The 22127-nt window shown below is 36.4% G+C and overlaps 1 protein-coding gene across 9 annotated transcripts in view; it reads left to right on the top strand.

The window, feature by feature from the left end:
• TSPAN8 (tetraspanin 8) overlaps positions 1 to 21600 on the top strand; it is a 291505-nt gene extending 269905 nt beyond the window's left edge. For all 9 annotated transcript variants that reach the window (XM_054445130.2, XM_054445127.2, XM_063646505.1 and 6 more), the window contains 7 exons: positions 2477 to 2539; positions 6852 to 6989; positions 8468 to 8542; positions 8638 to 8745; positions 13890 to 14021; positions 17301 to 17384; positions 21309 to 21600. In XM_054445130.2, coding sequence (XP_054301105.1) covers positions 2477 to 2539; positions 6852 to 6989; positions 8468 to 8542; positions 8638 to 8745; positions 13890 to 14021; positions 17301 to 17384; positions 21309 to 21362 — 654 coding nt within the window. In that variant the 3' untranslated portion in view covers positions 21363 to 21600. The remainder of the gene's footprint in view (positions 1 to 2476; positions 2540 to 6851; positions 6990 to 8467; positions 8543 to 8637; positions 8746 to 13889; positions 14022 to 17300; positions 17385 to 21308) is intronic.
• Positions 21601 to 22127: the final 527 nt, after the last annotated feature.

Raw genomic sequence — 22127 nt, 5'->3', positions numbered from 1 at the left:
CCACAACAATTCTCTTCAAAGAGAGACCAGAAGCAGGGGAAAGGTAGGCCTAGTCAATTCCGCAGGGTCCTGGAACCACCATACTAACCCATTTTACTTTTACAATGTTATCAACAGAAAGTAGAGAGCAGGCATTTATTAATGAATTTATACTTTTAATTGTTTAAAATAGTATGAAAACATTAGGGGAAAAGCTCTAAAAGCTAAACTTGGTAAAGGGCTCCAAGAACCATTATGATGGTCAATCTTTTAACAATGGGATGAAATAGTTTAGTATTATTCATGACTCTAGAATGGTCATTCTTGATAGAAAATAAATTTACTTTCAAAGTCATTCAACAAAGTTATGAATAATTTTATGATATTAGACTGATATTTACATGGGAATTTCTCCACTCAGATGAGAATGCTATACTCTAAACATTTGTTTCATTTTTAAAATGAAGTTTGAAGAAAAGATAGAGTTAAGGGTGGAAATGATACTTTGGCCAGCTTCAAAGTTCCTGAGAAAGATTGTCTGATTCTGAAGATTAGTTGGGCAAAATATTTTTGACTTCTGAAACAATTGCGTACTCTTTCTTTCAAATGTTAATGTTACAGAAAACTTTCAGTGGCTGAGAAGACTAAAAGTTGCTATCTGAGGGGCAGATATGATTGATTTAATAAGATTTATTAATGATTTGATATCTAAATACCTTGAAAAAGTAAATAGTAATACATGAACAAAAAAAAGTTTTAAAAAATATCACACTGAGTTCTTACTAAGCTCTTACTAAGAATTCTTAAAGTTTTTTCATTGATAGTTTAACAAATATCAGGAAAGAGTGCTATTCATAATAGCTGCAAGGCTCATTAGTTACAGATAAAGGCCAGAATGACTATTAAGCCAATCATTATGAATCTGCTTGTGAAAAGAGAAGAAAATGAAAGAAGATAATCAGTGAACAAACTAAACAACAAACAAAAAATTAAGTTGGTATGAAATTACTGAAAATCCCAGAGGGTCTCATTATCATTTGACATAAATTATCACTCACAAACTGTTTAACAAAGAACTGCTAAAATAAGCATTTGTCTTTGTTTGCAAATGAAATTAGAATTTTCTGAAAGGATGCTATAAATCTCAGGGTTAGAGAAGTAAGGGAAGTTTTCAAACACGAAAGCTGTGTTTTTTAATCATTTGTATTTTATGGTGTGTGTGTGTATGAGATAATTGCATAGGTTATTTGGCGGTTAAAGAGCTTTGGTTTTTAATTGCATTAGTTATTTTGTAGGAGTTGAAGTATGTTGTAAGGACAGGTTGGTTAGGAATTGCTCTGGGTTTTCATGATGTAATAATTAGCGCCCAGGATTCCAATTTCTCCATTCAAAATGAGAGGTTTAGACCTAGATAATTTTCAAGGTCTTTTAGGGAGCACAGAGTCTATGGTTACTCAACTACTCATTGTGCTTCCTATTCCTTAACAGAGCCCTTGACTCTATTTCCCCTGCACACTCAATGAGAAGCCATTAAAAGTGCTGTCTTGGCATTCTAGGCATATGTCTCAACCATGCACAAAAGCAATGATGCTCCAGGGACATTTGTCTGTTGGAGCACAGCAAGGTCAGAATTGTCTACTAAGTCCTCCAAGGCCTGCTGTGTCTGGTATGTTACCAGACACAGCTCTTAACATCTCTATCTAATAATAGATCTTTGATTTTTGTTTTTGAAGCCACAATGCATAACTTTTTTTTTTAAACCCTGAATGACAAGAGTTTTCCTTACACTAAAGTAAAATGTGTTTTACATTTTATTGTGTTGGCATTGGTCCAAATTAAATAATCTGGTAAAGTCATTAAAGGAATTTACGACTTTAAGTTCTGTCTTTCATTGTTTCTTCTCTGTGAGTAAACTTTACCACCTAAAAGAGCTTGTTTTTAAGAGAGTTTATTTGGGTTCAAAAAGTGTTGATTATTATATAGCCTTGTTGCTTAACTGCACATCTTGTCGTATGTTTTACTTTTTCCCCGTCTATCCCAACATCTCCCTTCCTGTCGAATCTTAAATGAATGGTGACTATTCAGTCATTCCCTTTTTTCCTGGTCCAACATAGCTTCTCACAAACAAGCCCGGAGGCATGATAAGGATATTTTATCTTTAAACTGTTGTGACTTGTCTTTTGTATGCTAAAATCTAGCAGAAACACAGGGCTAGAGTTACATGGAAAAATGATCTTTCCAGGCCTAATGGAAATAACTTCTTGTCCATAGACCTATGAGTGAGTTGTGGATGAGAAATAGAATTATTCTCATCAAACTTACACATTGCAATATAACATTTCAACAATGATCTGTATATGAATATGTCTCATTTATGTCTTCCAGGTTGTGATAGTATAGTCGATGATGAACTACCGTCACCGGATAGATGGGAGGGTGTGGAATTAGAGTTTCATATGATCCTAATTGTATTCTTTTTGTTTGTTTTTTTCTGCAGCTATGTGGTATCTTGATCCTAGCATTAGCAATATGGGTACGAGTAAGCAATGACTCTCAAGAGGTAAGTATACAAAAACAAGTCACCCTTTCCCCAATGTAGTTTATTTCATTTATAATAATGAAAGTTATAACAATAATAGTAATAAACATGTCTAAAGCATTTTTCTTAACTGCTTCATGTAATCACTTGTGCTGTTATGTGATTTTATAATTCAATTCAATCAATCAAAATTACTATGTGGCTGGCACTGTGCTAGGTGTGGAAAAATCTTTCTAGAGAATCGAGGAGGTGTTATTCAAAAATTCAAAAAAATTCAGTGAGATGCAGGTGGGAAGGGGCCAAAGTGGAAATTTTCCTCCTTTACTATTTGTTTAAGGCCACCATTTGTTTAAGGCCTATATTAAGGATAGAGGCCACCTCTCCTTCTCACCAAGAAGAATAATTTTTATAGTAGAAGGTTTTGACAATAATTTAGTTAATCCCAATGTGGTTGTTCCAAAAGGAAAGAAGATGAGAAGTTTTCTTGGAGAAGAATAATTTGAATCTGTGTTTTAAAGGCAACAAGGTACAAGGGTACTTGTTATTTACCTGTGGCAACTGGCAGTGAAGGTAACCACTTGCCAGTAGTGGCTGATCTAACTTGGTGAAACTCAGTAATTCTCTGGGGTTGTCCAGATTATTGCTATATGTATAAGATTAACATGACCCATTTTCCTCCCCCACACACCATTCCGTGCCCAGTGCCAAAGCTCTTACCCAGATCTACAGGTCTGGAGGAAGTGTATTTCGTATGGTTAATTCTGGCTCCAGCTATTGGACTCCACATGTGTGGTATCTGTTCCATGCCACAGTATCACAAATGTGGAAAGAGTTGGGGGAAGAGGGAGGAGCGAGTGTGCGGGGATTGTTCTGTCAGTTTTACGGAACATAATGCCACCCTGGCACCATTTCCTGGCTCCCGTGCTTTTATTCTTTTCTCTCCCTTCTTCTATTCTGGGGCTCCATCCCTGCAAATTATTATTCTAACACATTCAGAGCCATTTATTTGTTCTTTGTTTTCTGGCCTCTTGCCACTAAAGGATTGCCTCTTCTACTGCTAGAGCCTTTTTAAGGTATTTGCCCACATAAAGAGAGTTTCTCCTCTCTGAGAAGAATTTTGATTCCAAGTTGATAATTACTGAGAGATTATTAAGCCAGCAATTAAGACAATGCATTTTCTACTAAAACTTATTTCACCATGGTGCAGCTGAATGCCTTTGAACACAGCCTAGTGGAAAGAAAGATGAAAAGGGAATTAACGTCTGCTCTGTTTTCTTTGCTGCGGTGGTGGCTTTTCTGAAAGTTTCTTTCTCACTCTATCTCTGTTTTTTTTTTTTTTTTTTCCCCTCTCTCCTGTTGTTCTTTTCCTTTTAAAATTGCTTTCTGCCCTTAGGGAGCCCAGAGAATCACAGTGGCAATTAGCGCCTTCCACATTCTGTTTCTCACCATGGTGAAGAAATTGGGTGGGAGACGGGTGTGGCAGTTTTTTAGTAACATCCTAGTCCATCAGGATTTCACTTATTGTTTTCTACTGATAACTGTAACTGTGGCTTCCTAATGGCCTGGAGCTCTGGTGTGTGAGCCCAAGAAGTGCATTTGAAGATGTGCAGAATTTCCATCCTGTAGAATCTGAAGTCTGACTTTGGGACTCATAATTAAGCACAGAGATTAACAGTCACCTACTTACAGGGTGCTGTGGCCTCTTCAAGATGTGTGTGCAGCCTGCAATTTATTTTATTTTAATTTTACTTCCTGTTGGTATTTTCTTTCCCTCCCAGTGCTTCTGGTAAACAAATTTGGTGTTTAGTCTGTTAAAAAATTGCACATATTGAATGTATTAAAGGGGAACTGTTGTCCTTGAGAGGGTGCTCCTCCACATCTGGGGATAAGAATGAATTAATAGAGCTAGACAGCATCTTTAGTTACGTTTTGACTCACGCTTCATCAGCCTCTCACCCTGAACAAAAGCCAGTGTCTGCCAGGACAACATTAACCAGCTTGACATATAAAATTGGCTTGGTTTATATTTATCTCAAGCCAGTGACAAAGAATCAAGACAGAGCAAAGAGCTGAATTTTTTATTAGTGAAAAAACAGAGGTAGCTGTTTTGGAAGGAAAAACATGAGCATAAACACAGAAAAGAAGGATGTCAGGGAAATGACAGAACTTTCTGCTGAAGTGTCTCATAAAGACCCTTTTTTCTACCTCAGGATAAACTTAGCGCCATGAGGAAAAGCACATGGGCAGCCATCCTTGTCCCAGGAGGTCCCTTCTGATCCAAAGAGAATTCCTGAGTCCTCATCTTTCAGGTCCCGCTGAATTTCTCTGTCTTTAGAAATTCTCCCCTTGTCCTAAGACACACAGGAACACAGTGTTCATTCAAGACAGCTTTTCAAACCCTGCTGTTCCTCCCCTGGTGCAAACATCTGAACTCAGATTTCCACTTCAGTCTTGAATAAGAATAACCACTTGTTGGGCTGGACTTGGAACAATGACCACTAGACAGTCAACACACTGCTTTCTGGCTAGTCTCTGGCAGTCGGTCACCCTGCCCAGGTTAGCCTCATAGAAGTGTCTCACTACCTGCTGCACAAGTGCTGGTCACACTGTCTTGGCCTCATGTGTAGATATTTGAACTATTATTTGTATGTCTGGGGTATCTTTTCTAAGTTCTGATAACCCAGCTAGTGAGGCTTCCATCCTCTCATAGGATTTGCCTGTACTGGTCACGATATTCTAGTGAAGCAATATTTAGCAGTAAGTCCATAGAGCTAGTTTCCTAACACTTCTATTTTTGTCATATTTATTTTGATTCCAATGTCCTGCCTGTTTATTAACAAAACTGATTTTTTAGCTCTAATATTAATGAGAAAACAATAAAAACCAACCAACAAACAAAAATCTTTAGGACTTAACCAAGCTTTCAAAATATGTAAATTGAAACATTATCTGTAAGCATAGACTTTTAGAGACAAAGGAGGCCTTAGCTATCGCAGAGGTTGACCCAATTCCCTTTTATAAATGGGGAAACTGGAGCCCACTGGGTTGGGTGACTGTTCCAGGATTACAAACTTATTTATTAGGACCCTGACAAAATATAGATGTTTGTTTTAATGCTTTTATAACTTCAGCACATTCCTTCCTATTGATTGTTGAATAAAAGTTTCCTCTAGGCAATAAGTAGATTTAAAAAGCCTTGAAAAACAAAAATATCATTAGAACATAGCAGTCATTTTTGTATTGACTATTAAGGGAGCTGACCTACATGCTATATAGCCCGTTCTGGGAGGCAGAGGTTTTGAGTTAGTCTAGGAACTAGTGCTCTATCTAGAGACAGCCCAGTAGATAGAGGTTATAGAAGACAAATGTGCTACATACAGGATTTATGCATAATACACGCACAAGGCTTTACTTTTTAATTGTGATTTACTTCTGGATAAATCCACTTATCGAGGACAAGAGGTGGCTGAGGCTAGGTGTTATGAGGGTGATGAAGACGAGTATGTGTGTGTTGTTGGGAGAACTGAATTATGCCTGATGGGTAGCCCACCCACTATAAAGGGCCCTAGGATTTTTTGTTCCCTTCATATCTCATTAACTAACAGTCAAAATAGAGAGTTTCTAGACGACTCTATGGACTATGGCTTTTGGGAACAAAGAGATAAAATTGATATGAAATATCAGGAACTGGATTTCTTTTTAATGAGGATACAAAGCATTTTTATTAACCCATGGAAGTTCCCTCATGTCCCTTTTCAGTTAACTCTTGCTTTCCCTTCTGCCTTGCTCAATGTCAAGCACTGCTTTGATTTTTATAACCATAGTTTTGCTTATGCTTGAACTTTATAGAAATGGAATCATACAGTATTTACTTTTTTCTATGGCTTCTTTAGCTCAGCATAATGACTCTGAAATTAATTCATATTGTTGTGTCTATCAATAGTTTAAAGAGCTTGAACTTTTTAAAGAATTAAAAACCATAACAACACATGCTTTATAATGCACTTTATGTAGAATACACAAAATATGTGAACCAAAGATTACATCAAGAAGAGTAAAAGTAACTGTCCTAAGCTTTTAAAAATAGGGTTTAAAAAAACCTATTACATTTCTTCCACCCAGCTTTCAACATATCATTTTAGAAAAATATAAGCACTTCAATAGAATGCGAGCTCCATGAGGGCAAGGATTTGTACTTTTTAAGATCTCTGATGTATTTCAGGGTCCTGGCACAGGACTTGACACATAGGAGGCACTCAATGGATATTTGTTGAATGAGCAAAATAAACTTCAAGGAAAGAAATTTTCTGCCATTAATCTCTTTTTTCTTCAGATTTTCAGTTCTGAAGATGTAGGCTCTAGCTCCTATGTTGCTGTGGACATATTGATTGCTGTAGGTGCCATCATCATGATTCTGGGCTTCCTGGGATGCTGCGGTGCTATAAAAGAAAGTCGCTGCATGCTTCTGTTGGTGAGTTCTCCAAACAAATCCCAGTGTCCAACCTTCAGACTCCAGAGGATTCTCTCCCATCCCTATTGTCTGTTAAAAGAATGTGCCATGATTGATGAAACTCTAACTCCAACTTCTCTTTAGAAGGTTTGATTGTGGAAGCTGATATGGCTTAGATTTGGCTTAGTTTGGCTTAGAAACTGGAGGATACTCTGAGAGGAGACAAATTTTAATCATTCATCCATTCATTCATTCACTCATTCAACATTACTGCCATACCTCTATGTGTCAGATATTGTGCTAAATAATACATAAGACCTTTAGAACCCACTAGGGAAGATTAATAAGTAAGCAAATAGCTACAGTGGGAGTGGCCCCAGAAGTAAAGGGTAAGACGGGATGGGACTTTCAAACCAGGGCAGAAGTGAATAAGGTATTTGTATGAGTGAAGGTAGGAAAAGCTTTCTGGAAAGACGATGTGGCAGTACAGTGCTGGTGTGTTTGGGAACTGAGAAGCCTTGGGTATGGCAGGAGACCAGCAAAACTGTTTCCAGTAAATGATGGAAGATGAATCCAAGTGTGGGTTGTGGTAAAATCATAGGTGTTCTACATGCCATGCTAAAAAAAAGTTTAAATGAATGCGATAATCAGAATTATCTCTTAGAGAGCATTGAGGAGGATAAATTGGGTTTGGATAATTCACAGGCATTCACTTTTAACATATACAGTAGAAAATGGATATAGTAAAAATATTAGGAAAAAAATCAAGTGTTTATCAGATACAAATATGACATAAAAGTTTATCAGGTCTAATCCAAACTTATTCCTCTAATAAAGTAAGGATTATATCAGTACCTGAGAAAAATGTTCAAAACTGTTCGTTTATTGTGAGGGACGGTAGCGACAGAGTTTTAAAGGGACTCTAATAACATTCCTACTGATTACTTTTTGAACAATAAGGCCTCATTTGCAACTGAAGAATTTAATTACTCAAGGAGCTTGTTTAAAAAAAAAAGCTAATTGTCTTTGGGCTGCATCCTTCAAACTTACGATTCAGCGTATCTGAGACCGATTTCAGGAATCTATACATGTAACAAGATGCCAGGTGATTCTGATAGAAGTGGAGATGCTGTTTCAAAGCCAATTCTGAGTTTGTGTGAGGTTGTGTTTGATGAAGAAAGGGAAGGAGTAAAATAATATTCAAATAAACTCATCGAAGTTTTCAAACTTCCCTCTAGTCAATATCATACAGATATCAATGGTTGTTTTGATAATTTTTTGCCTGAACCACTTTCCTCGATCAGTCTCTGGAGCCGTTTTCTAAGTAGTAATGAACCCAAAATTTTCAGCTTGAAGTAAAAAGTGGAATAAATGAAGAGTGTGACTGACACTCTCACTGTGATATAATCCCAGCTGTAGAGAGAAGTGCTGTGCCAGAATGTCCCCAGATGTTACTGAGTGCACTGAGGATAATGTATATTTCTTTTTCTCTTCCTCAGTTTTTTATAGGCTTGCTTCTGATCCTGCTCCTGCAGGTGGCGGCAGGTATCCTAGGAGCTGTTTTCAAATCTAAGGTGTGTGCACAGATGTTTGAAAATTTTGAAGAAGTTTGAAAAATTGAAATACTACCTTGTGGCATGAATAATGTAAAATACTTTTCAATTTTCAGTCTGATCGCATTGTGAATGAAACTCTCTATGAAAACACAAAGCTTTTGAGCGCCACAGGGGAAAGTGAACAACAATTCCAGGAAGGCATAATTGCACTTCAAAAAGAGGTAATTAGAATTCATTGTTCATTTTAAAGAGTTGGACATAGTTCTTCTGTGTTTGTTTAGTTTTTAACACATATTCCTTGAAGATTGAAAAATGTCTCAATTTTGCAGATTTTGATTGATTATTCTGTCACCATGCAATAAGAAAAATCTAAGATATTTGTAATTACTTTATTGCTTCATACAAAGTTCTGAAGCAGTTTTGAAGGACAGAAATTAAGAAGATACATTTATGACAGGTTAAGCCTCGAATGAGTCAAATCAATAATAGTTTTAATATTTTCCATTTACCATTTAAAAGGGTAGTGTGTCTGGGAATCTCCTCTCTCTCTCTCTCTCTCTCTCCTTCTTTTTTTTTGAGACAGAGTTTTGCTCTGTCACCCAGGCTGGAGTGCAGTGGTGCAATCTTGGCTCGCTGCAACCTCTGCCTCCTGGGTTCAACTGATTCTCCTGCCTCAGCCTCCTGAGTAGCTAAGACTACAGTCATGTGCCACCACGCCCGGCTCGTTTTTTGTATTTTTAGTAGAGACAGAATTTCACCATGTTGGTAAGGTTGGTCTTGAACTCCTGACCTCAGGTGATCCACCTGCCTTAGCCTCCCAAAGTGCTGGGATTACAGGGGTGAGCCACTGCACATGGCCTCTCTGTCTTCTTTTTAAAAAATAATTAATTATTTTGAGGACAAGGTCTTGCTGTGTCACTCAGCCTGGAGTGCAGTAGTACAATCATAGCTCACTGCAATTTCGACCACCAGGGCTCAAGAGATCTTCCCACCTCAGGTTCCTGAGTAGCTAGGACCACAAGCACACACCACCATGCCTGGCTACCTTTTAAAAAATTATTATCATTTTTGTAGAGAGAGGGGTCTTACTATGTTGCCTAGACTGGTCTCAAATTCCTGACCTCAAGTGATCCTCCTGCCTTGGCCTCCCAAAGTGCTGGGATTACAAGCATGAGTAACCATGTCCAACCTCTCTTTTTCTCTTTCTCAGCCTCCACCACTTCTCTGTCTCATAAAAATGGTAATAGCTAACATTAATTGCTACTATGTAGCAGGTTTTATATCCAGTAGCTCATTTAATACCCACAACAACCCTGTGGATGGGTAATATCATTATCCTCATTAACCCTATTTTGCAGATAAGGATATTGGGATTTAGGGAGGTCTAATAGCTACCAAGTGATGGGTTGGAATTTGAACCCAGATCTGTCTGACCAGTCTATTATTTTTTAAATCAGTATACTATTCCCTCCTTTTTTCTTTAAAGTCAAAATATGGGTAGGCATTGAAGGTCTTCTACTCTCTGGCTCCTACCTAATATTTTAACTTTACTAAGTACTACTCTCTAGAGAGTAAACTCTAGTCCAGCCAGGTTTGTGTACTCAGGGTCCCTTGAACAACTCTGCCTTCCTGCCTTTGCATCAGTTTCCATCCTTGGAGTGCTCTTACTACTTTTTCCTTCTGAATATATGCATGTCATGGAAATTCACAGAATCTTAGGAGAGGCTTGAATTTTATAGGTCACTTAATCTGACTTCTCACTGATAAACATATTTTATATTTATGGTCCTCTACCCTCAAATGAACTATTAAAGAGGTAAAAGTTTACTAATTTTCGCCCATCCCGCTTATATGCAAGTCTGATGATTAGTATGTTATTTCTTAATTTGAAACAAAATCTGCCTCCATAGGATTTACATTATTTAGTATTAGTTTTTCCAGAGTTTCAGAAGAAAAAAAATTATTGATGCTTTTGTATATGATAGATTTTTCTTTGAGAATGGCTATTGTTCGACTCCTAAAATCCTTGCTTTTCAAGTGGAAACATCCTTGGTTTCTCAAACTGTTTATCAGATGACTTTTTTTTTCTCCCTCAGAGCATTCACTAGTTCCTATTTGGATAGATGCCAGCTTGTAAAAATTGTGCTTAAAGCATCATTTCCGAAAGCTGAAACCTGATATGGGTCAGTCCCTGTTTAACTTCCTTTCTGATGTGCTTTTCCTAGCTCCCCTGTAGCTGCATCCTTTGACTCTCTCATTTCTGGGATCATTCTTACTCTAGAGCCCAGCTTAAAACAGGCTTAAAGCAGGAAGAATTTATGCAGCCTCAGTACCTCTTCTGGGTGGGGCTGAGCATCCCAGACCCTTCCCAGGGTGTTGACCTAGGACAAAATATACTAGAGGTAATCACTGAGCCTCTGGTTTGGGTCCTAGTAACATCTGCTGCACATCTCCCTGGATTCAAGGTCTCCATGCCAATCCTGGGTTTCTAAATATTCTGTTTGTTGTAGCATGTTCTCCTGAAGTGCTCCTGCTCTTGTAAAGAAATCCTATGCCTGAATTTCCTTGTGTTCATAGGTCTATATTTCTTCAAATTTCCATTGAGTCTTCTTCTTCTCCTCCTCCTTCTCCTTCTTCTCCTTCTTTCTTTCTCCTTCCCCTTCCCCTTCTCTTCCATCTCCTCCTCCTCCTTCTCCTTCTTCCTTTTCTTCTTCTCCTCCGCCTCCCCTTCTTCTTTTTTCTCCTGCTTCTTCTGCTGATTCTTTTTCTTCCTCCTCCTTTTGTTTTCCTCCTGCTCTCCCTTCTTGTCCCCCTTCTCCTCCCCCTCCTCCTTCTTCTTTTCTCCTCCTTCTTCCTCCTCCACCTTCTCCTCTTCCCTGTGCCGCCTCCCCCACCCCTCCTCCTCCCCCTCCTCCTCCCCCTCCTCCTCCCTCTTCTTCTTCTTCTTCTTCTTCTTCTTCTTCTTCTTCTTCCTTCTCCTCCTCCTCTTCTTACCTCCTCCTCCTCCTCCTTCTTCTTCCTCCTCCTCCTCATCCTTGTCCTCCTCCTCCTTCTTCTCCACTATGCTTTCTTTTATAAGTTATGCTTCTTTGGGAAAAGAATCCTACCACCACAAACTCTGGCTGGATGACCTGGAGTTCCATAACACATTGACAAAAGCTACAGATGCTGAGTGGCTTTCTCTTTGGATTTCAGGGATTTCCCGCACAAATTCCCTGTTAACATACTGATGCAATGCACCCCTTTCGGATTCTTGCTCATTATTATTTGTCTAGAGGTGTTGTATCATTAGTGCATACTGCCTTTTTCATCCAGCTGTTACACCACTGTCAACAAGTCCTGACCAGCTTCTTCTTTAACTGCTCCTATCTCTGATGTAGTGACTTGATATCGTGACAAGTTTTAACCTTCCTAACTTCTACCCTCTCATCTGTATGACTTTATGCCTCCCTAAGGAGTCCTGAGGTCTACCATATTCCAAATATGAACTGATCTGTAAATGAGAATATAAATTTTATAGTGGAACTTAATTTACATTTGACAGAGGGTATCTGTATCAGTGAATACTACTCAAGATTATGTAATCAGAAAGAATAAACAATTAATCATGTCTACCATGGGAACAGGAAAGGAGGTTGTTTCAAGAGCACCCTCCTTGCTAGTACTGACCTTGAAACAAACTGAAATTTCCAGCTCTTTGTCATATAAACATCTGTTGAGTAATGTTTTTGTGTAACTCAGTCTTTGGACCTAAGTACAAGACTTCGTATCTGCCTCAGTTGAATTTGTTAGTTTATCTCTGTTATTTGAACTATCTTTGAAATTTGACTCTGATCTCCAGCATATTAATTGTCACTCCTAGCTCTACATAAATGACAGAATTGGAAAGATATTTTTTCTATTTATTCAAATCATTGATGATAATGCTGCACAGATCATGTTCCTGTGAGAGCATAACAGAAACAACACCAACAGCAAACAATGAAAACAAAAACAATAAAAGCAAATGCATTATTGAGTGCTTTCTTCAACCTGGGAGTTCTTATCTTTACATGGATTTTCTTATGTTTATCTTTATGATAAATCTGCAAATTAAATGCTATTATTAGCAACTGTTACTATCTGTATTTTACAGATGAACAAACTTTGGCACAGAGGTTAAACTAATGTGTAATAAACATGATTACCTGCCCAGTAAATGAAAATTCTTTCAGTATCTTGACATTGCAATGTATCAGAGCTGGGAAAACCACTCAGTCTTGGTTCTGTTTTTTTCAGCCATTTTTTTTCCTCCCATTTCTGCACGAAGTGTTTTCCCCTTAATTGAGCAGATGGAAGCAACATGAGAGATAATTATCTTTCTTTCTCCCATCTAATAATATTATGTGCCACATGCCCTGATTCTTGGGGTTATCATTTCCTTGTTTTTCTTCCTCAAATGTGGCTGCAAACCCTCTTTTTTAGTGTTTTCCATGGATCAGTTTATTCTGGGGCTATAACTTTCCTGACATTCTAAGAGCTTCATTCTTCATTTGTGTTCCCTCCCATATTTTAAAGATGTTCATAAAATTCAATCTTATGGGAGGCTGCTTGAGCATCTATTTTGGTCTTTGCAATATCTCTCATCATTTTCCTCCTCTCTTTCAAAAGTGATCAGAGATCATGGAGTGGAAATTTCACTTTTAAAACTTCATGTCTCTTTTGAGCAACAGTTCTTTGACTCTCTTGTGAATTCTTTGGAAACTTTTTTGACAATATCTAAGTTACATAGATCTGACTCTCTTTTGTCATTAAAGACTAGTAGGTGAGGCTGGGCACCGTGGCTTATGCCTGTAATCCTAGCACTTTGGGAGGCTGAGGTGGACAGATCACGAGGTCAGGAGATTGAGACCATCCTGGCCAACATGGTAAAACCTGGTCTCTACTAAAAATACAAAAATTAGCTGGGTGTGGTGGTACATGCATGTAATCCCAGCTACTCGGGAGGCTGAGGTAGGAGAATTGCTTGAACCAGGGAATTGGAGGTTGCAGTGAGCCGAGATTGTGCCACTGCACTCCAGCCTGGTGACAGAGCAAGACTCCATCTCAAAAAAAAAAAAAAAAAAACAAAACCTAGTAGGTGAGGTTTTCATATTCCCAACTTCTTCAGATTTTTGAGTCTGCAACTCCATTTTTCCATCATTAAAGATCAAAATGAAAAAAATCCTTAATTTTTACTTCTACATAGAGAAAGGTGAAAGGTGACTTACATGGTATTTTAGCATAGTAACCTTTAATAATGATTTCAGAAAACTATAATTTAATGTATTGCCAATGTTTTTAATCTTCTTACTGACTGCTTCTCATTCTACCTTTTATCAAACAGTTTAAATGCTGCGGTTTGGTCAATGGAGCTGCTGATTGGGGAAATAATTTTCAAAAATATCCTGAATTATGTGACTGTCTAGATAAGCAGAGACCATGCCAAAGCTATAATGGAAAAGAAGTTTACAAAGAGGTGAGAACTAAATCACATTTGGTACAATAAGCAATTCTGTTACTTTCTTTTCACAATTAAAGTCCCTACAAAAAATTCAAATGCATCAAGTACAATGGGAATCATGATATAAAAATCTCAGAAATTTCCCAAATTAAAAAAATCCTTATTTAAAGATAAAAGTAGATAGACTTAATTTCTTCTATGAGTCTGGCATCATTTAAGCCCAATCTTAATAGGCCAAAGAAACATTCTACTGCAATGGGAGGCAAAGTACAAACTAACATAAAAGTTTATTTTGTCCTCTCTTTGGTCATCTTAATCATTATTCTCTTTTATTTTTTCCTTCTTTAACATAAGTTCTAGAAAACAATATTTTCACTTTAATTTTCAATGTTTTTTGTTTTCTAATCAAATTTCCTTTTCTCAAGAAATGAGGTTTCTTCTTTCTCAAAATTTAAAGAAAGGACTCCAAGTCCTTCCCAATACATTTAAGGGTGTAGGTTCTCTATGTTATTGACAGCTACCAATTTACCTAGTTATTGCTGCAATTGAGAAGTTACCTTGAACATTTAATGTCAATTGAAAAAGATAGGTTAATATTTTATGTGTTGTAGATGTCATATTTATGTGACTTGTGAATGTCAATACATGGATGTCCTAGTTCTTCTTATTCATCAATTCATCAAATACTTACTGACCACCTCCTATGCCCCAAGCTTTCTACCAGTCACTGGGAATTCATTCCTGAACAGAGCACAATGTCTGTGCTCATGGAGCTGATGCTCAAGTAAGGAAGAGAGAAAGATAGTTAGGCAACTTCAATCTAATGGTCTACTAGTATCTCTTGGATAGAGATGGGTGCAAGGTGTTATGGGACCCCATCTCACTTAGTCTGTGGGGTTCAGGCTATGGCTTCATGAAGAACATGACATCTGTCCCTTCATAAGCTGTTCCTTCTGCTTAGAAGAAATGTGTACAAAAATTACAATTGATATTAGTATTTCATTTATTATTTACTGTTATTCTTCAGTGCCTACTACATGTCAGACAGACCCTTGCTAGGATCAGACATGCTTCTGGATCCTCTAGGAGATTATAATCTAGTTGAGAGGCAGATACATTAAAAACCACTATAAATCACAATGAATTAATATTAATATCTATAATACCCAAAGATTATTTTCAATCTAGAATTGTTTTGGTTTAGTAACTGCTACTGAGATTAATTTATAAAAGGAAATAGAAAGTATCTCAGGGGAAACTACCCTTTCCTTGACTACTGATCTTTTTCACTGATCTTATCAAAATTAAAGAGGCTCTGCCCTGAAGGGGAATTGCTGTCATTAATACTTAAAGTATGTCACTAAGATTAAAGTAACTCAATAAATAATCTACCAGACTACAGTGTTATATTGCATTTTTCATTGTCAAGGTAATATTACCAAAAAAAGTTTGATTCTTACTTTTTATATTCTCCCTGCTCCCCTCCTCCCTACCTAATGTTAGCGACACAATATTTACAAGGAAAAGGGGAAATAAATATAGTGTAAATAAAGATAGTTTCCACTTAGGATAATGAGGAAATAAGTAAATTCAATTGCAGATTGCTATTTGTCTCCTGTTCAAATTCAACTCAAAGATGTTTTTCCTCAAGACAGATTCTGAAAAGACCCTGGAATTATCCTAAAAAAACTGTTAGATAGTTTCTGTAAGTTCACACATAATTCAGCTGAATATAGGCTGATAGCTACACCAGTTTCCCAAAAGGAAGGTTGTAAATTCATAAAATACTTCCATCTGCCATGTGTAATTTGCAAGAAGTCTGGTAAAATAAAAAATATGGAATGGCCCTAATTCACATTTCTTTTTTTTCTCATCCTTTTGCCAAGATACCCTCATTATCTTAGGCGAAGAGGAAGAGAAAAACCCCTGAAACATAATGAATATGACTCAGTAGATATAATCATTAATCTCATCGTTAACCTAAATGACATAATAATTTCCTTGAATGTTTACCACTTTGGGTTAAATGTGAATGAAGAAACTCATTACATTCAGGAATGAAGGGGAAAAGATGACTTAGCCTTCTGGAGAAATTTTAGTTTATTTAACAAATAGCAATATTTTGTTAGCCCTTTGCACATATATGACCATCAAAGGGATAATATATTTCAGGGCAGTACAAAAATAACACAATTATATTGTGTAGTCTTATTCCATTTAAAAAATTCTTCCCGTAATTTATAATTCTTGAAGTTATTAGGTCTAGTCCAAAATGTTTTAAGCATGAAAATGCATGCTGGATTGTATACATTTCAAAAATGTAGCAGAGAGGCAACTTCCTAAATTCTCTTTTTTATCTAAAGTAATGGCCTAATGGTAGACATAGTAAGTTTTTTCTTTTTAAGATAAAAATAACCCTGATAAATATTAAGGGATTTTGAAAATATCTTGTTTTTCCTGGCAGCAGTGACCTCAAGCCTGTTATCTCAGCATTTTCAGAGGCTGAGGCCAGTGGATTGCTTGAGCCCCAGAGTTCAAGACAAGCCTGGGCAACATGGCAAAACCATGTCTTTACAAAACACAACAAAAATTAGCCAGGCATGGTGGCACATGCCTGCGGTCTCAGCTACTTGGGAGGATTAGGTGGGAGGATCACTTGAGCCCAGGAAGTCAAGGCTGCAGTGAGCCAAGATGGCGCCTCTGCACTTCAGCTTCAGCGCTGGAGGGAGACCCTGTCTCAAAGAAAAAAAAAAAAAAAATGAAAGAAAAAAAGAAAATACCTTGTTTTAAAAATGAAAATTTGCAATATTATTATCTAAAATCTCAACCAGAAACCTTTCTGTTTTAGATTACAAACCTAAAAAATCCTTAGTCAAGGTGGTATCAGCTCTAAAATGAATAAAGTTAAGATAAAATTATGATTTATACTTTTATGTTATAAGATATATAGCTTTATCAACTATAAAATTTATAGTATAAATTATAAAATCTGTCATTGGAGGATATGTTGGTGAAAAATTATTATTTGTAATTATTAATCCCTAGATTCAACAATTAGGCAGTCAAGCAAAACTTTGTTCCTCAATTGCTTTTTAATGTATAAATAAACCACAACAGTTACAACCTTTTGGAGCAAAGGTGAAGCAGGGAGTGGAAGGAATAACCCAGTTCCTTGTCGTTAAGTGTGTTTCTTGATAGCAATGTAAAAAGTCAACCAGATTAATAAAAATTTTGATTAATATAAGGTCGAATTTTTCTGAGAGGTAACTTTTAATGTTTTTTTTTTTTTAACAGCCCTGTATTCCTTTCATAAAAGACTTCTTGGCAAAAAATTTGATTATAGTTATTGGAATAGCATTTGGACTGGCGGTTATTGAGGTACAGTATAATCTTGTACTATTGACTCTTTTATTCCCTTGCTTGTTCATTAATTTCAAGAAATATTGATGGTGAACAAACAAACAGAAAAAAAAAACAACAACCTTAAAAAACCCAGATGCTTTAGAAAAGCACTGGATGCTAAAGGCCCATCATCTCCCTCTATCAGCCTGAGTCTGAGGAGGAGATTCCAGTCTTATGAAGTGAGCAGGGCTGAGACTCTTGCTTCTGAATGACCTCTCTACCGGGAAAAAGATAGAATTAATTTTCACATAGTTCTTAGTGCCAGGTATATTTTTCCCACTGAAAACTAGCACAGGGTTTAAAGTTTTCCAAAGTTAGAAGAAAAAGCACCAAACAAAGCAAAATACGACCTTTACAATTTCTTATTTCTCATCTTGATTTTGAAACAGAAAATAAAAACTGAACTCAAGAGTGTGAGGAGCTGTTTCTTTGTTACTTATTACATTCTAGAGAAATCCAAGAAGTTCTAAAAAGTAGAGGTAATTGTCTCTGATTTCCTCAGCTTAAGTACTGTTGACTCACTTGGAGAAATTTTCAAGGAAAATTGAGGCTTATGTATTACTTTCATCACTTTAATTATTGATGTTGGAAAAATATCCCGCATAGGATTTTTGTCTTGATGAACTTTCTTGGCATGTTTTTTTTTTTAAAAAAAAAAAACCTGAAAGACACTTTTCACATGGCCTAAAAATCTTTGCCAAGAAAATGAATTAAAACTGCTTCAGAGAAGCATTTTGGAATCATCCCAGATCTTGGGTAATTGTTGATATCAGGTAGATCAAATTCACTCACAATCCTATTCCAGGGCATTAGCAAGAATGTGAAGTGTCTCCCTGGTTAATGCCTGTGAGAGCTGGTTAGCTCAGCTGAGTGACTTGTGCTTCACGCTCATGGAATGCTGTGCAAGGTACTCCTTGGGCTTTCTGGTAATTTTCTACCTCTTACTCGTGCCACATCACTGCCAGTAAAGAAATTTTAACTGGGAATGAAGCAATTTAGTGTCCTAAGTGGTTCTTTAGTTTGCTGGTGGAATTTCCCAGGCAACTATTAGAGAAAGGTTAGGGACTATCAGCAGCAAATTAAACTGTGGGTTATTACTTTCTTGTAGTCCAAATGAATAGGTATAAATATGAAGCATTCTTTGTTGGTAGGTTATGGCTGTCTTTCTTTAGGTCTGATATATGTTCAGAGTCAAATGGTGCTATGGATTAGGTCTATTTCTCTTGATTCTGCATTTTGTAAGATGTATTTTGTTTCTCTGCTTTGTATTCTGGGTTTATGCTAATTTAGAAATAAGGACTAATGGCCATGAAGATGAGTAAGAAATGAATGATTTAAATGAATCATGAGTGATTTTACATGAATGATTTAAATGAATGAGAGAGCATGCTTTAAATGAGATATTTAATATAAGAGTTATATTTCATGTTAGACTCAAGTTCTGACAATTGACTATCACTAGCTCAAATCACAGATGCTCCTCAGTTAGCAAAACCAGAAAAAGTAAGGACATACTTGATTGGGGCAATTGATGAAATCCTTTGTGTCATAGTCAAAGGCATTTTCAGGAATTTAAATACATCTAGTGGAAAATAAGATTACATAAAAATTAATGCATTTCAGTATTTTATGAAATTGTTATATTCCATGTATTAATTACAAGTTTAAATATTTTATTTGTTCTTCTAAAGACATATTCAGAGAAAAATAGCTTAATACAAACATTCTATAAGTAATTTATAGGTATGAAGTTTTTGCGGTACTATCATAAAACATACCGTTTTTGAATTCAACCAGTCAAATTAATTGTGATTTCTAGACTCTCTGCAGATATGGTAAATAGTTGGTTCAAATAACTGTTTGAACTTTTTAAAATTGTTCAGTTCCTCAGTCTAAAACCTGCCCTCCCTCTTTTAAAGGGAAACAAATCATTTTGTATTCCATCTTCCTTTATTCAAAAAGTAGATTGGAAAAGTCTTTTGATACCCAGTCTATAAATTATGTATCCAAAAAAGAAAAGCATTTTATAGCTCATCTTACAGTCATTAGTACAAGTTTCCTATTGCCCTATGACTTAGGCCTATCTCCCTTCTTTGTTTCCAAAGTTCAAATTCAAAAAAACACAAAGATACAGAAACAGAAAATCTCCTCTAAAAAATACTTTTAAGAAAACAGCAGCAAATGTCTTCCTGCAGAAAATATGTTCAGATTATCTCCACAGAAAAATATCATATAAAAAAAGACCGTCCATATTTAGACCTTATGTTAGTATGTTTAGGCATAGGTTTTAGTGAGGTGGACCAATATTTGTTTTCAAAGCTCTGTTAAGACTATATATACCTAAGGGATTCTTCTCATATTGGATGCTAAAAATTGTGCAGAATACCTTATTCTGCAAGAAAAATTTATCTATAGACATTTTGGAATTCTCATGATTCTAGTTTAAAACAGCCAGACTATATCATATCTCTCCTCATTTGACTATAGCAACTTACAAGCACAAAAAATGATCAGCACTTTCCTTGCTTTAATTAAAAAAAAGAAAAGCTACACACTGAGAGCCATCACTTTGTAGGATAAAAGTTATCCCAACAGGAGGTCCTAGAAATAAAGCAGTTAAAAGAAAAATGATAATTTTACATTTTTTTTAGACTGCTGCATACCTCTTAGCAAATTTATCATGAGTCTTGGCGTACATTATAAAATGACAAATCTCTTTTAATTATGTGCTTTTTTTTGAACAATGATAAATGTTCTTTTCAGGGACAATGAAATGCAAGAAAGTCTGCTGATAAATTGTGGGCTTCTATTTCAAGGATGTAGCAGTGAAAGAAGATAGTTGTCTTATCCCATTATTTTTTATCCATTAAAAAAATTCTTTCTTGATACTTGTCCCACAGACTTAAGACTCAGGATCAAGGCAAAAAGACTAAATTCCAGTCTTGAATTGTAGAACATTTTGAATGGAAATTATTACTTTTGCAGAGAATTGATGTCAACCTTTTTAAGAAGGAAGAAATATTGCTTAGCAGTTCTCATTTGAATTACATTTCCAGGAAAGTGTCAGTAAGCAGAAAGTCTCAACACAGTAGAAGCATTTAAGTTGACTCAGCATAAATGTCACTTTGCCCTCCTCCATCCTCCCTTCAAAAGGGGCTGGTGGGGGAGGAAACTTTCTATTGGTAATGCACACAGGTCCTGTCTGTCATTTCTACGTCAAAGACACAGCATGCAAGTCGCCAACTGTAGAGCCAATTAGAGCAAATTTTGGGGTCCCTCATTCTTGGGAGAGCTACTTGAGATGGAAATTATGCCCCAGATTTTCAGCTGTGCTTTTTCACGTCAAAAGAAATTCCTGAATTAAGCTATTCCCCATAGTTTGGAAGCTTTTTTTAAAAAAGAGTTACTTCATTTTTTTATTCATCTTGGAAATGCCTAAAACTACAGCAAGAGAAATGCTAGACTCCTTGATTTTTATGCAGATGATTTAAACCAGATGATCATAACCTTTTTATGGAAGCAGTACATATATTTAGCCCCCAGGGACCTGAGATCCCCAGTACTCCAGAGGAGACGCTCTGCAGAAGAATGTGTGTGTTCCAGAAAAGGGAGTAGGTCCTCTGGTGGCAGCTGCTACTGTGCAGTTATATGGGGCCAGTTAGATAGAGGCTGATTGGCCAGCTAAAAAATGCTGATTAAAACACAAAAAAACTCAAGAGAGCTTTCCCAGTGCTCTTTTGTCCCATTGGAACCTCTAATTTCCCAAGAGAGATGATTTAGATAAGAGTGGAACTGTCAGTATACAAAATCTTTTCATATATAATGTTCTTTCTGTTTATTTATAATGTGTCCAGTGTTTTCCCTTAAATTCCATGTTGATCCTGTTATTTTGTTTTCTAGATACTGGGTTTGGTGTTTTCTATGGTCCTGTATTGCCAGATCGGGAACAAATGAATCTGTGGATGCATCAAGCTATCGTCAGTCAAACCCCTTTAAAATGTTGCTTTGGCTTTGTAAATTTAAATATGTAAGTGCTATATAAGTCAGGAGCAGCTGTCTTTTTAAAATGTCTCAGCTAGCTAGACCACAGATATCTTCTAGACATATTGAACATAGTTAAGATTTGAAGGATATAAGGGAAAATGATATGAATGTGTATTTTTACTCAAAATAAAAGTAACTATTTACATTGGTGCTTTTCTATGTCTGATCATTGTGTTCAGGTGGTACAGTGCTTAAAATGTTCTTCTAGAGCCACCCAGTAGAATAATCATCTCTAAGTTGACAGGGCCATAGAAAGTTAAGACAGTGGATCTGGGGCTTTTCAGAAACAACACTCTTTTATATGATGTATCAACCATTGGTGATAAGATCGAATCAAGTCTAATGTTAAAATAATTGACAATGATCCAGGTAAAAGAGTCATCATCTCTTTTCTATTTATGTCAAAACTACTAATAGTATGTCTCTCTTTTGCTGCATATCTATTGTAGGAACAAAAAGGTCTGAGTGCCCAGCACCCAGCCATTGTTTCTGTGGTACCCATCTGGATCTTCCTTTCAGACACAACAGTTGTAACTTTTTTTCTTTCTAGTTCTCAGAAATATTTAACATTTTTGATTTGTATAGAAGTATAACATACAGACAATATAGTTGATAATTCTTAAAGTATAGGTCTGTTAATATGTGTACATCTGTGTAAGGACTAAGATCAGAGTT

This window comes from Pongo pygmaeus, chromosome 10 (genome assembly GCF_028885625.2).
Source record: "Pongo pygmaeus isolate AG05252 chromosome 10, NHGRI_mPonPyg2-v2.0_pri, whole genome shotgun sequence".
Classification (NCBI taxonomy): domain Eukaryota; kingdom Metazoa; phylum Chordata; class Mammalia; order Primates; family Hominidae; genus Pongo; species Pongo pygmaeus.
This window is presented reverse-complemented; position numbering and strand designations above follow the sequence as displayed.